This window comes from Carcharodon carcharias, chromosome 2 (genome assembly GCF_017639515.1).
Source record: "Carcharodon carcharias isolate sCarCar2 chromosome 2, sCarCar2.pri, whole genome shotgun sequence".
NCBI classification, from domain to species: domain Eukaryota; kingdom Metazoa; phylum Chordata; class Chondrichthyes; order Lamniformes; family Lamnidae; genus Carcharodon; species Carcharodon carcharias.
This window is the reverse complement of record NC_054468.1, coordinates 128,773,446-128,786,578: the sequence shown is the minus strand read 5'-3', so window position 1 is coordinate 128,786,578 and position 13,133 is coordinate 128,773,446. Positions and strand designations below refer to the sequence as shown.

Genomic DNA, 13,133 nt, shown 5'->3' with positions numbered 1-13,133 from the left:
GTCGCTAGCATCTTATGCACAGCCACCTCTGGTCAGAACACTCCTAGTTCTAATACTACTTAATTCTGGAGTTCTGCATTTAAAACACATTCTCTCTTGTCCCCCTCTCTGGCTCTCTTCTCAGCTTGACTATCCCAGAAGTCCAGTACACTGGGAGTCCTTCAGTTATCAAGATTTTTAGCCAGCACATGGAATTTCAACTGAATCCTGTTTGGAAAGAGAGGTTTCCTGCTCAGTAGTAAGCTTGTTCTCAACTTAAAAACCAAAACCCTGTTTGAGACTTGAGCGACACTCACAATCTACTCCCTCCTGTAATTAACTTCTTGTTGACCCTTCTATTGTTCATCTCCCAGGCAACTTCGTCCCCTGATCAGGTACTGGAAACAAGATGCTTTACCAGAAATCATCATCTAGAGAAACCTATTTCTTAAAGGGACCAATATAAAAAATAGGTTTTCCCCAAAAGCACATAAGCCGTCACAAGTGATTTCAGCAGCCAGTTTTCTGTGTCAATGGGCTGCTATTTTCCTTTGTGAAGGTCAAAGACCAATTTCCCCCACAATCCGCCTAGCCCAACAGCAGAAGACACAGATCAAACGAGATTAAAACTGTTGATGTCAGTTTTGGAACAAAATGAAGCAATGCAGGGAGGTTCTTTGTCACAAATTGTTGTGATAAGTGTTGGAGGATAAATAACCCATGAAGGAAAGGAAACAGCCACACAATGGAAACAATAGGTATAGCAAGGAGGCCTCAGAAATTGTTCCGAGGCTTTGGCAAGGAACCAGGATGGGCAGCCATCAATGGGCAGCTGATGTTTTTTTCCATAAATGTTGCGTTGGGCAACAGTAATAGTGGACTTAAACTAGGAGCAGAGGAACAGTCGACTTGGGATGTTTCATGCCACCCAAGGATGATGTGTGGATTTCTTGGTGAGGTTACTGACACAGTGCAAAAGTTCAGATGGGTAATGAGATAAAGGCTTAGATTAACTGAACGTTTGAGTAGGATGAGAAGCTACTTTTTCATATGAACAAGGAGCAGGAGTAGGCTATTCAGCCCCTCGAGCTTTTTAAAAGATCATGGCTGATTTTCAGGAAGACTAAACATTACATTAGTATCTAACTGATCAGAACCTTTGCTTATGGTGAATGTTGAAACCACCAAGAATAGTGAGTTCACTGGAGGGAACAATGGATTTTTAATGAAAAATTATTTCTCGAAGAGGGCAAGGCTGGTGTTTATTACCATCTCTTGTTCCTCTTGAGAAGCTGATGGCGAGTCACCTCCTGGGAGTGCTGCAGCCTGTGTGGTGAAGTTGTTCCCACAGTGCTGTTGGATAGGGAGTTCCACAGTTTTGACCCAGCAGTGATGAAGTGGCGGCAATATATGTCCAGATTGGGATGGTGTGTGACTTGGAGAGGAACTTGCAGGTAATGTGTTCCCATGTGCAGTTACTGCCCTTTTTCTTTCAGGTGAAGGTTGTAGTTTTGCGAAGTGGTGTGGAAGAAGTCTTGATCAATTACTGTAGTGCATTATGTAGATTATGTACACTAAAGTTGTGGGCAGTATGCTGGCGGTGAAGGGAGTGGATATTTATTTTCAGTGTTGGGTTGACTGATTTCCCCAGTTAACTTCAGAAATGACCTTAGTTAGAGTACAATTGCAATTCTAGTTTCCATTCTACAAGTAGGATAAAGAAGCACTAGAAAATGAGAGGTTCTAACTGTGTGGAAAGACTGAAGCTAGGGCTGTTTTCTGTAGAAAGGAGAAGGCTGAGGGATGACCTAGAATTATTGAAATTTAGAGCACAAAGAGACCAGTCAGCTTATCATGCCTGTGCTGGATCTTTGAAAGAACAGTCGTGCCTAGGCCTGCATCCTGCCTTTTGTCTGTGATCTTAAGTTCCGCATCCTCCAGCATCTTGACAACTCTTTTTGTAAAAAAAAAAATTGTTTATGGAACCTGCTTCCACCCCTTTTCAGGTAGTGTGTTCCAGATCCTGACAACTCCTCAGCTCCTCTTTAGATCTTTTGCCAATGATTTTTAAATCTATGACCTCTAGTTATTAACCCACTCATCAGATGGGATATTTTTCTTTTATCTACCCTTGTCAAAACCCCTAGTATTTAACTTCTGTTTGGTTGCTTCTTAACAGCATCCTCCATTCCAAGGAAAACAGTTCTAATGTTTCCAACTTCCTTATAACTGAAGCCCTCCCATCCTTAGTAACATACTGGTAAACCTCCTCTGTACCCTTAAGATAGTTGAACAATGGTCTGTACTTAGTGACAAAGTCTGCATGCTCCCACACTTATTGGAGGTGAGGTTGGATGGGTCAAAGAAGAATGATTTAAGGGGATGTTTGGAAGTGGATGAAAATCATGAAGGAGTTTGATGAGGTAGATGTGGAGCTGAAGTTTCCACCTTTTTGGAGAGACCAAAACTAGAGGTCATACATAGTCACTAATAAATCCAATGAAGAATTCTGGAGAAACTACTTTACTCAGTTTGATGAGAATGTGTATATGGAGCAACTGAGGTAAATAATTTTGATGCATTTAGAGGGAAACTTGATAAAGCAGATGAGGGAGAATGGAATAGAAGGATATGATGATGGGGTGAGTTGGAATAGGATATGATTGGGTGAGTTGAAGCTAGGTGAGAAGGGACACATGTGGAGCATAAACTATCAGTTTGAATCTGTTGGGCTGAATGGTCTGTTCCTGTGTTGTAACATTCTGTTGCTTGTCTGAACAATGCATCACTGTAAATGACTTCCGGCTAATCTCGAGTTGCTGGGAGAGTACAGCCTCCCTTGTACAATACAGTTTTACAATCTCTCTGAACCCTACAAATGATGGATCTAAGTTTATCCAGTGAGTAAGCTGAGCTATGCAGATCAGTTCATTCTATGGTGTGTGTTGTTAGTTGATCTTGGGTGATTTAATGGTTGGAAAGCTGAACTGGGCTCCACGCTGGACTAGTGAAGAGGGGTGGGATGGGGGCTGGTGGTAGGGAAATTGCCCAGGTTTCTTGATCTCATCCAATGACTACTGCTGCAAATTGGCAGGATTAAGGATTGGTTTGTGAGGACCTTGACAGTTGAATAAGCTGCTGGCACTTGTTATCTGGGCGCTCACCATGAAGAAAGTCACGGATATGAGGTATCTGTTATCCCTTGATCAAAATGTACAAAATTTGGTATGGACATGAGGCCTGCTGCAGTTCAATAGACTGCCAGTGTTAACCATCAAGGTGAATGATAGAAATGGAGCTAAGGTACTGAGGGGCAAATGTACTTTTATCAGGGAGTCAAAACCTTTGAGAATGGAAGAAAGGCTCTTTTTTTTTAAAAAAAAAACTCATTGAATGTCGCAACATATGAGGAAATAGATGTCCCCCGATTATTTGCTGAGATTTTCTCACCCTGGCCAGCCCACTGTCCCCATACCACAGAGAAACTCAACTGTACTTGAACAGGAATAGAGAGAGAGCTGCAGGGGCTGATCCCAAGTTAAGAATTGTAGAAACTTGCAGCACGGGTGGTGCCCATTTGGCCTACCATACCTGTGCTGTCTCTTTGGAAGTTATCCATTTAGTCCTACTCCCTGCTCTTTTCCCCTAACCTTTACTTTACAATTACATAACCAATTCTCTTTTATGATTGAATCTGCTTCCATCAACCTTTCAGGGAATGGGTTACAGATCACAACGGCTGTTTCTTTTTAAGATAACCTCCTCTTCCCTCTGGTTCTTTTGCCAGCAATCTGAAGAATCTTTTCTGGTCACATACCACAAAAATCTTTAGAATGGTATATAGGCTAGCATCAAGTACTGGAAATCTATTTGTGACTCTTAACTATTTGTTTCGAACTTTAGGAACAAATGACCAAAATTTGCCTTTAAAATTGTCCGAACAATTAGAATTGACTTGATTTATCTAATTACTCCCCAAACTGCAATCTTTCATTTTCTTGCTTTCCTTTTACAGATGAGTACCAGGTGTTTCCAGATGTCCCACCACCTGTTCGAGAGACTCTTTCCCATAGAGCAACCATGACTGCTCCTGTTGGCTTCCTGCACAGAGATAATAGACGGTATGGTGGAATGAGGAGCATGGATTCATCCGACCGTGATCGCCCAGTCAGCTACAGTTCTACGTCGTCCTCTGCCTCCTCTAGGGACAGTCACTGCTCCTTAACCAGCGGCATGACCCTGGTCTCCAACAGCCACTTGGGCCTTGCTGGCCAGGAGAAGGAGGCTGGGGCCATCCGGCTGGAGTTGATTCCAACTGGGCACTTGTCCAGTGCGGAGGAATGTACAAGGAGTAAGCCGGCATGTACAAATTCTGGAGAGGTTGGTGAGAAGAGGCCTGGCGCCAGTGGAATCAAAAGAGTCGACTCCAGGGGTTCCCACAAGCATCGTGCAACATCACCAGGAGCAGCATCTGCAAACCCTAAGCTGCTTTATGTGGATCGAGTCGTGCAGGAAATTCTAGAGACTGAGCGGACCTATGTCCAAGATCTGATGAGCATTGTGAAGGTATGCTTGTTCATTGGATCAAAGTAGCGACTTTGTCTTGTCTGCCATTTCTGGTTTAGGCTTGTCTCCAGCTGAATGCAGTCAGCAATTGTCACTAGCTTGTTATGAAACCTTCACTTGCATTAACAACATTGTCATCTTCCAATACTGTATTGCTACAGTGAGCCCAATTCAGGTTTTAAAAAAAAAAAATCATCTAAAAAGGTTAAATGGAATGTTGGCATTTATTATTAAAGGGAACTAGAATACAAGCAAATGGAGGTTAGTTATGTTAGTTGTATAAAGATCCAGTTAAACCAATGTACAAACTCTAGTTAGGCCACACCTGAAGTACTGTATTCGGTTCTGGGCACCACACAATGGGAAGGATATATAAGCTGGGGGTGGTTGGTGGGGGTTGGTGCAAATTGACTCAATACTTTGGCTTAGAGGGTTAAAGTTTGAAGACACTGTATTCACATTGGCCTGTATTCCCTTGAGTATTGACAATTATGGAGTTACCTAATTTGGGTGTTATAGGGTAATTAGAACAGAGGAAATGGCTTCTCTCTTGGAGTCCAGAAAAAGGGACATGACCTTTAAAATCAGAGCTAGTCTATTTAGAAGGAAGTCATTTGTTCACACAAGTGTGCAAATTCGGGGCACTCTTTCTCAAAGAACTGCTTAGGCTGGGTTAATGAAATTTTGAAATTGAGATTGATGGATTTCTGTTGGGTAAATAAATTGATAACTGTAATTGGAGCCAAGATGGGAAAAAATGGAGTTGATGTCATGAGTTAATTGAATGATGGAACTGGTTCAAGGGGCTGAATGGCTGCCTCCTGTTCCCGTTCTCCTGGAAATCATGTGCACTTATTGAAAACATGTGAAAATCCATATTCATATCTGCACAGGAGCGTCAGATTTTATATAAATGACACTGTGCTTAAATTATATGAAAAGTTCTGACTGGTTGACCAAATGTTGCATCAGATCAGCTGCTCCATTGTTGCCTAACCTTCATTTAAACTTTTCCAATTGGCCAGGGTTGACTCAGCAGTGTTTGGCTTCCACAATGTGAATGATTTGAAGCAGTTACGTGACCTACAGCATGTGTGAGCTGAAATGTTGCTGACAAATTTTGGGAGATCCATCAGCTCCTCGTGTTGAAGGACATTGAGCTGTGCTCTTTCACAGAAAGTGCTACTTTTTCTCCCCCTCTCCCTCATTTCCTTTTTTGTCCTTGCAGTTTGCAATGCTGCGCCTGAAATGGGCCTCATTCACTGTCTGAAAGAGGACTGGAATTATTTTTGGACCATTAGCTTACATCAGTCACACTGAAAGACGGCATTTGCTGAGTTTACCTTGAGTGGGGCCTTTAAAGTGTTTACTGATCATTCTCCATATTGAACAAAGAATTCAGTGGGTGCGTGGTGGGGGGATTGCCACATTGTGCCTTTCTTTATGGTTTGTCTTTGAAGATTAGTGATCATGGAATCATACAGTGCAAGATGTGTCCAATCAGCCCATTGTGCTTGCGCCAACTCTTTAAAAGAAATTTATAATTAGTCCCACTCCTCCCATCAACAACACTTCATCTCCCACCCTCACATCATCCTCCTCCTCCTCTCCTGTCTTCCCCAATTTTTTCCTTTTCAATTATGTATCCAGTTCCCCTTTTGAAAGTAACTGTTGATTCTGTTTCCATCACCCTTCTCAAGCAAGACATTCCAGATAACTGATTCCAGTTTGTTTTTTTTAAACATTCACATCGCCCTCCCTGGTTCATTTTGCTAATTATTTTAAATTGCTGTCCTCTGGTTACCTGCCAGAGCAAAATTTCTCATCTGTTCGATCAAAACCCTTAATAATTTTGAATACCTATTAAATCTGTCCTTAATGTTCTCTGCTCTGCTCTGAGAACAGCCATGTCTTCTCTAGTGCCATCGCTTATGATGATCTTGGAAGTAAAGTTATGCTTCACAGCATGCTCAATTTCGTTGTTATATAGGAAGATCAACACCATTGCAAGTTTGTTGCACATGTCTCCCTCTTTCTGTGCATTTGCGATTGCTGTGCATGTAAATTGATTAAAAAAATCTTGCTGTTACAAATCTAATCTTCAAAGCATCCCTGAATGCTCCTCGACTAATTTGTAGAGGCAAGGTCCCACAGACAGAAAATTAGATGAATGACCAGTTAATCTCTCTTTTGGGTTATCCTACTTGAGGGGGGGTTCAGCATAATAAAAGTTCTTGGATGCCAGCATAATAAAAGCAAAATATTGCAGATGCTGGAAATCTCAAATAAAAACAGAAAATGCTAGAAAACCCAGCAGGTCTGGCAGTATCTGTGGAGAGAGAAACAGAGTTCACAATTCAAGACCAATATGATTCCTCTTCAGAACTGGAGAGAGGCAGAAATGTGATGGGTTTCATGCTGTTGAAAAAGGGGAAAAGGGGCAGGTAAAGTAAAATAGAAGGTCTGGGATTGGTTAGCAGGCAGGAGAGACTAAATGATAGATGTCATGGAACACAAGACAAAGGGGGTAATGATAGTACCAAAACTTTGGCCCAGGGTAGGTGTCAATACCTTTCATGACCTCAGAACACCTCAATAGCAGAATAAAGACGAGTGCTGTCTGAAAGCAAAAACATAGGAACTAAATACAGACTGGTACTTGGAGGGGAATAAAAATTCATTGGAGGACAGAGTTCATGGTCTGAACTTGTTGAACTCTTGGATACCAACATCCTTCCGAAACCTGTCTTAATTTCTAAGACCAGTCACTGACCCCGCTTCCTCTGAAGATCTTCCTCCAAACTTGTAATTCCCCAATTCTGCCTGTTTCTACCTCCTTCCCAAGATTGACAAACAGGACTGTCTGGTTGGCACAACTGATTTCTTCCAATCTCAGTTCTTTCTCCCCTTCTCCCATCTCTTCTCACCTACATCCACAACTCTTCAGACGTCTCTAATAGTTTCCAGTTTCATGGGCCTAACCATATCCTCCTATGGATGTCTAAATCCTCTACATTTCCATCCTCCATCAGGATGGCCTAAGAGCTCGCCACTCCTCTCCAACAGAGGTACCAACCAATCCCTGTCCACCTCAGCCTCCTCTCCCTGACTGAGCTTGTTTTCACATTGGTTAAAATAGAAAAACTTGCATTTGGATCTCACCTCTCATGACCTCAGAACACCCCAAAGCACTTTACAGCCAATGAAGTACTTTTGAAGTGTAGCCACTATTGTAATGGAGCAGACACAGCAGCTAATTTGACAATGCCTCACAATAACAATGTGATACTGGCCAGACCTGTGTTTGTGATGTTGATTGAGGGATAAATATTGGCCAGGATACCCAGGATAACTCCCCTGCCCTTTTTCAAAATAGCGCCTTAGCATCTTTTGCATTCACCTGGGAGGACAGACAGGAATCTTGGCTTGATGTTTCATCTGAAAGATGGCACCTTCAACTGTGCAGCACCCCCCCAGTACTGCCCTGAAGTGTTGACTTAGATTGTTGTGCTTCAATCTTGAAGTGCAACTTGAACCTAGAACCTTCCAACTCTGGATGGGGTGCTAACAACTGAGCCACGGCTGCCACTTCTAGGCATTGAAAAATACTTTAAAATCCATTCTCGCTTATGGATCCTAGCTATGTCTGTCTTTTTGTGAGATATGCGGAACATTCTTTGTTTCTGTCCTACTATGGCCCTTTCCTGTCTCCCATATGTTAACGTCCTTTCCTGCTCTTGCCCTGAAGCGAAACATTTTAGTAACTTGGATATAAATTTCCCCCCTTTTTTCACCTTCACGATCTGTTTCTGACTCTTCCCTTCTCTTCCTCAAGTGCAGGAGGTGCAACACTTGTCCTTTCATCTCCTCCTTTCCCAGTGCCCAGGGCCCCAAACAGTCCTTCCAGGTGAAAGTGATTTACGTGTACTACTTTCAGTTTAATGTATGGTGTTCATTGCTCACGGTGCATTCTCTTCAATGGGGAGACCAGTTTTCAGAATCCCTCCATTTAGTCTGCAAGCATGACCCTGAGCTTCTGGTCACTTGTTTAAATTCTGCGTCTTACACTGTTAACTCTGTCTCTGGCGACCTGCTCTGTTCCAGTGAAAGTCAATACAAGCTCAAGGAACAGCAACTCCTCTTTTTGATTGGGCACTTTATATTCTGGACTTGGTACGGAGTTTGACAATTTCAGATCGTTACTCTTGCCTCCTTAGTTGATGTCATTTCCATCTATACCTTTCTTGGATCCATCCTTTGCTTTTCTACTTGTTCCATTGTCATCGCATTTTGCACCAATATCGCTTCTTTCCTTTTAATATCTTTTACCATATAGTAGACCTTCCCTCTAGTTCTCTCTCACCCACCAACCTCTCCTTGCCGAAGTCCTTGCATCTCTAACTTTTTTCAGTCCTGGGTGAAAGTTACTGACGTAAGATGGTAACTTTCTACCTTCGCATGCAGCCTGACTTGCAGAGCATTTCTGGCATTTTCTCTTTACAGATTGTAAACGTCTGCAGTTTTTGCTTTAGTCTCAGTTTCCTCATGTACATCCAGATTTACCTCACCTCTCTCGTCTTTCACTCTTTGTTGTGGGACTGCTTATCTGACTTAGAGCACTGGATGAGCAAAAACTTACTTCAACTAAATATTGGGACTCCAGAGCCATTGTCTTCCGTCCTTGCCACAAACTCTTCCCCAGTCACCAACTCCATCCTTCTCTCTGGCAAATGTCTGAGGTTGAACCAGGCTGTTGGCAACTTAATTTTGTATATGAGCTTTTGACAATATATTGATGCTAGCACTAAGACTGCCTACTTCCACCTCTTTCCCTGCCTCAGTTCATCTGCTGAAATCCTCATCCATGCCTTCATTACTGTAAACTTGACCAGTCCAATGCACTCTTGGTTGAACTCCGATCTTCCACTCTCTGTAAATATAAGGTTATGCAAAACTTTGCTGCCATGCCCTAACTGGCTCCTCTGCCTCTTGCGTATCCCTGATTTCATCACTCCACCATTGGTGGCTGTACCTTGAGCTATCAAGGCCTTAAAATCTGGAATCCTTAAACCTCCCCATCTTTCTAATTCTTTATGATATTCCTTTAAAAACTACCTCTCTGACCAAGCTTTTGGTCATCTGGGCTAATATCTCCTTTATGTGGCTTGGTGTCAAATTTTGTTTGGACTCCTGTAAATGCCTTGACGTTTTTACTATGTTAATGGCATCATATAAATATAAGCAGTTCTGAATGAAGGCCCTTGGCACAATATAAATATAAGCAGTTCTGACTGAAGGCCCTTGGCCTGAAATGGTATCTCAGTATCTGTGGAGGGAAAAACAGCCAGATTTTGAGTTATTTCCAGCCTTATCTATTTTTTATTTCAGATTTCTAGCAGCCACAGTATTTTTGCTTTCATTTCGTAAACAGAGCTGTTGATAATCATGAACAAGCAAACTGGATTTTGGTTTAATGTCTCATCCAAAATACAGCACCTCTGTCAGTGTAGCACTCCCTCAGTACTGCATTGAAGTGTCAACCTTCATTATGTGCTCAGGTCTCTAGATGGAGTAGGTCTTGAGCTTGTGACCTTTTGATTCAAGATGCATGCTACTAACTTGAGGCAGGCTGACACTTTAGATCAACTAATTTGGCAAAGGCATGAAATGATGCTATTTCTTTCATGTATGAAATGCGGGGGGGCTTCCTAAATTAAGCAATACACAATTAGAAAAAAGCTATTCTGTTGCAGTTCTATTGGTAACTGTGTCATGATGTGGCACAATTAACTCTGTCTTACTGGCCACAGATTACCCTGTTCTAAAGTAACATCATTAGTTTGATTCGCTTGGTGCAATTGATTTTTTTAAAATTAAGAATCTGAAGTGTCTAATTCAATGCACAAGTTTTATTTTAGCTTTGAATAGATCACAGATCAAAATCATGAGTACTTTTGAGCTGAAGCAACATGTGTTCACAATATGCTGAAATGTTCTTTTGTGCATTGACAAAATAAATGAGGACTCTATGCTATACAAACCATAGTGTTCTTCTAATTCAGAGATTCTTAATTCCTAATGTCCTGTCCCAAACTCTTGCTCTCTTCTCTTCATCCAGTGAAATAAAAATCCATACAGAATTTCAAGGCTGTAGTATGTACTAAATGTCTTGTAGGTTTGTAACGGTACAAGTCTTAAGTTGGAGATTTACTGGAGCAAGTTTTTTATATATGGGAGAAAAACCTACTTTGTAATAATGCTCCCTTTCTTTTATTTTGGGTTTTATCTTTCTTCTCTTGTCTGCTCTCTCCCTCTCTCGGGGTGGATTTGAAGGCAGTGAGGTGTTGCTTGTAAAATCCAATGCGTATCTTCCTGCTGTCTACCCTTGCCTGCCTTTGGGCCTATTGAGGCCTTTAAGTGGCCAATTAATGGCCACTTGAGGGCCTCATCCCACTCTATTGTTATTTTACCCACAGCAGGGGGAGGCCCACGCCAAGCAGGTAGCCTGGCAGCTTTAGCTGTAAAGACTGACATCTGGTAAGATGGTGGTGTTTGGGGGGGGGGGGTGCCTTTTTTATGGGTCCATTGATCCCATTAGAGGGACCCTGATCCCCTCCCCTCACACACCCCTGGGGCCTTTCAGCCTGACCTTGGTGAAATTGCCCTCACTTGCTTTGGTGTTTGGAGGCAGTGGTTGCTAGTGAGGCTGTGGGAACAGGTGGGGGGAGTGTGCTGTCCAGACTTTGAATGTCCCATAAAATCCAGCCCTCCATCCCTCCCCCGTGTCTTTCTTCAAGTACCCCTGTCCACCCCATTGCTCAGGAGCGACCCCCGACCCCACCACACCACCCCACCACCACCACAAGATATAGTGATGATCACTGCTATTACCACACAGTGGGAGGTAGTTGAAACAATGGAAATGTCATCTGTTCTCTTCGATGATTGGTTTTACAGTCTACAAATCTTCTGTATAGTTTGAGAATGTTGCCATTGTTTTTCTCAGATTCCCTGCAGTACCTCCAATTAGCAGAAGTACAACACTCAAGAAGCTTGTCACCATCCAGGACAAAGTAGCGCTTTTGATTAGCACTGCATCCACAAACATTCATTCCCTCCACCAACGCACAGTGGCAACAGTGTGTACATACCATCTACAAAATGCACTGCAGGAACTTGCCAAGGCTCCTTAGACAGCACCTTCCAATGCCACATCCACTACCATCTAAAAAGACGAGGGCGGCAGACACATGGGAACACCACCACCTGGAGGTTGCTCTCCAAGTGACTCTCAATCCTGATTAGGAAATATATTGCTTCACTGTTACTGGGTCAAAATCCTGGAATTTCCTCCCTAACAGCACTGTGTGGATGTATCTACACCACATGGGCCAAGGCTCCTTAGACAGCACCTTCCAATGCCACATCCACTACCATCTAAAAAGACGAGGGCAGCAGACACATGGGAACACCACCACCTGGAGGTTGCTCTCCAAGTTCTCAAATCTGATTTGGAAATATATTGCTGTTCCTTCACTGTTACTGGGTCAAAATCCTGGAATTTCCTCCCTAACAGCACTGTGTGGATGTATCTACGCCACATGGACTCCAGTGGTTCAAGAATACAGCTCACCACCACCACCTCGAGGGCAGTTAGAGATTGGCAATAAATGCTAGCCTAGCAGTGGTGCCCAAATCCCATAAATGAATTTTTTAAAGTAGCATAGGCAACTGTTTGTTTGGATAAAGTTTTCTGCATGGGGTCAGTGTAACAGGTGGTGGGTGACCTTTCAAAGAGTCCTTTCAGTAGAGTGAAGTCTCCTTGCTTCTGTCTCTTTGATAGCTGGGATAGAGAGCAGCAAGCTGCACAGAACAATGGGTTGCTGACCTTCCTTTTTCCTCAAGCTGTTAACCTTTATAGACAATGGAAGAGCACTTACTTTTGGTTGGTTCTCTGAATTCTTAATGATCCGGTTACTTGCTTTAATGGTGCTGACCAGTGCACAACGTTATAATTGAGGAATCTACTTATGGATTAACTTGGATTGAATTGCAGACTTGTCAAATTTACACAAACAGAACAATAGCATTTTACTGCACCAAAGGAAATTATCGTGTATACCAGCTCTCTGAAAGAGCTGTCCACATAGTCCAATGTCTTGCAATTGTTGTCTTTTCAAGTTCTGATTCATTTTTCTTCAGCCATGTTAGCACTCTTGCCTCTGAGGCAGAAGGTCTTAAGTTTGAGTCCCACATCAGAGACTTGAGCACACAATCTAGGCTGACAATCCAGTATGGAGGGATTGCTGTACCATTGGAGGTGCTATCTTTTGAATTAGACATTAAACAGAGGCCCTGTCTGCTCTCTGATCCCATGACACTGTCAAAGACCAGAAAACTTTCCCCGGTACTGTGCCAATATTTATCTTTCAACCATATTAGTGAATAAAGCACATCACCTGGCCATTTTATCACTGCTTTTTGTGGGACCTTGCTGTGTGCAAATTGGCTGCTATTTTTCCTACATTACGATGGTCACTATACATCAAATTGGGTGTAAAGTGCTTTGGGATGTCCTGATGTTGTGG

At 42.6% G+C, this 13,133-nt stretch overlaps 1 protein-coding gene across 1 annotated transcript in view; it reads left to right on the top strand.

Moving 5' to 3' along the window:
• LOC121291608 (pleckstrin homology domain-containing family G member 1) overlaps window positions 1-13,133 on the top strand; it is a 207,044-nt gene that overhangs the window by 133,699 nt on the left and 60,212 nt on the right. Inside the window, exon 3 of the mRNA XM_041213052.1 lies at window positions 3,995-4,545. Coding sequence (XP_041068986.1) covers window positions 3,995-4,545 — 551 coding nt within the window. The remainder of the gene's footprint in view (window positions 1-3,994; window positions 4,546-13,133) is intronic.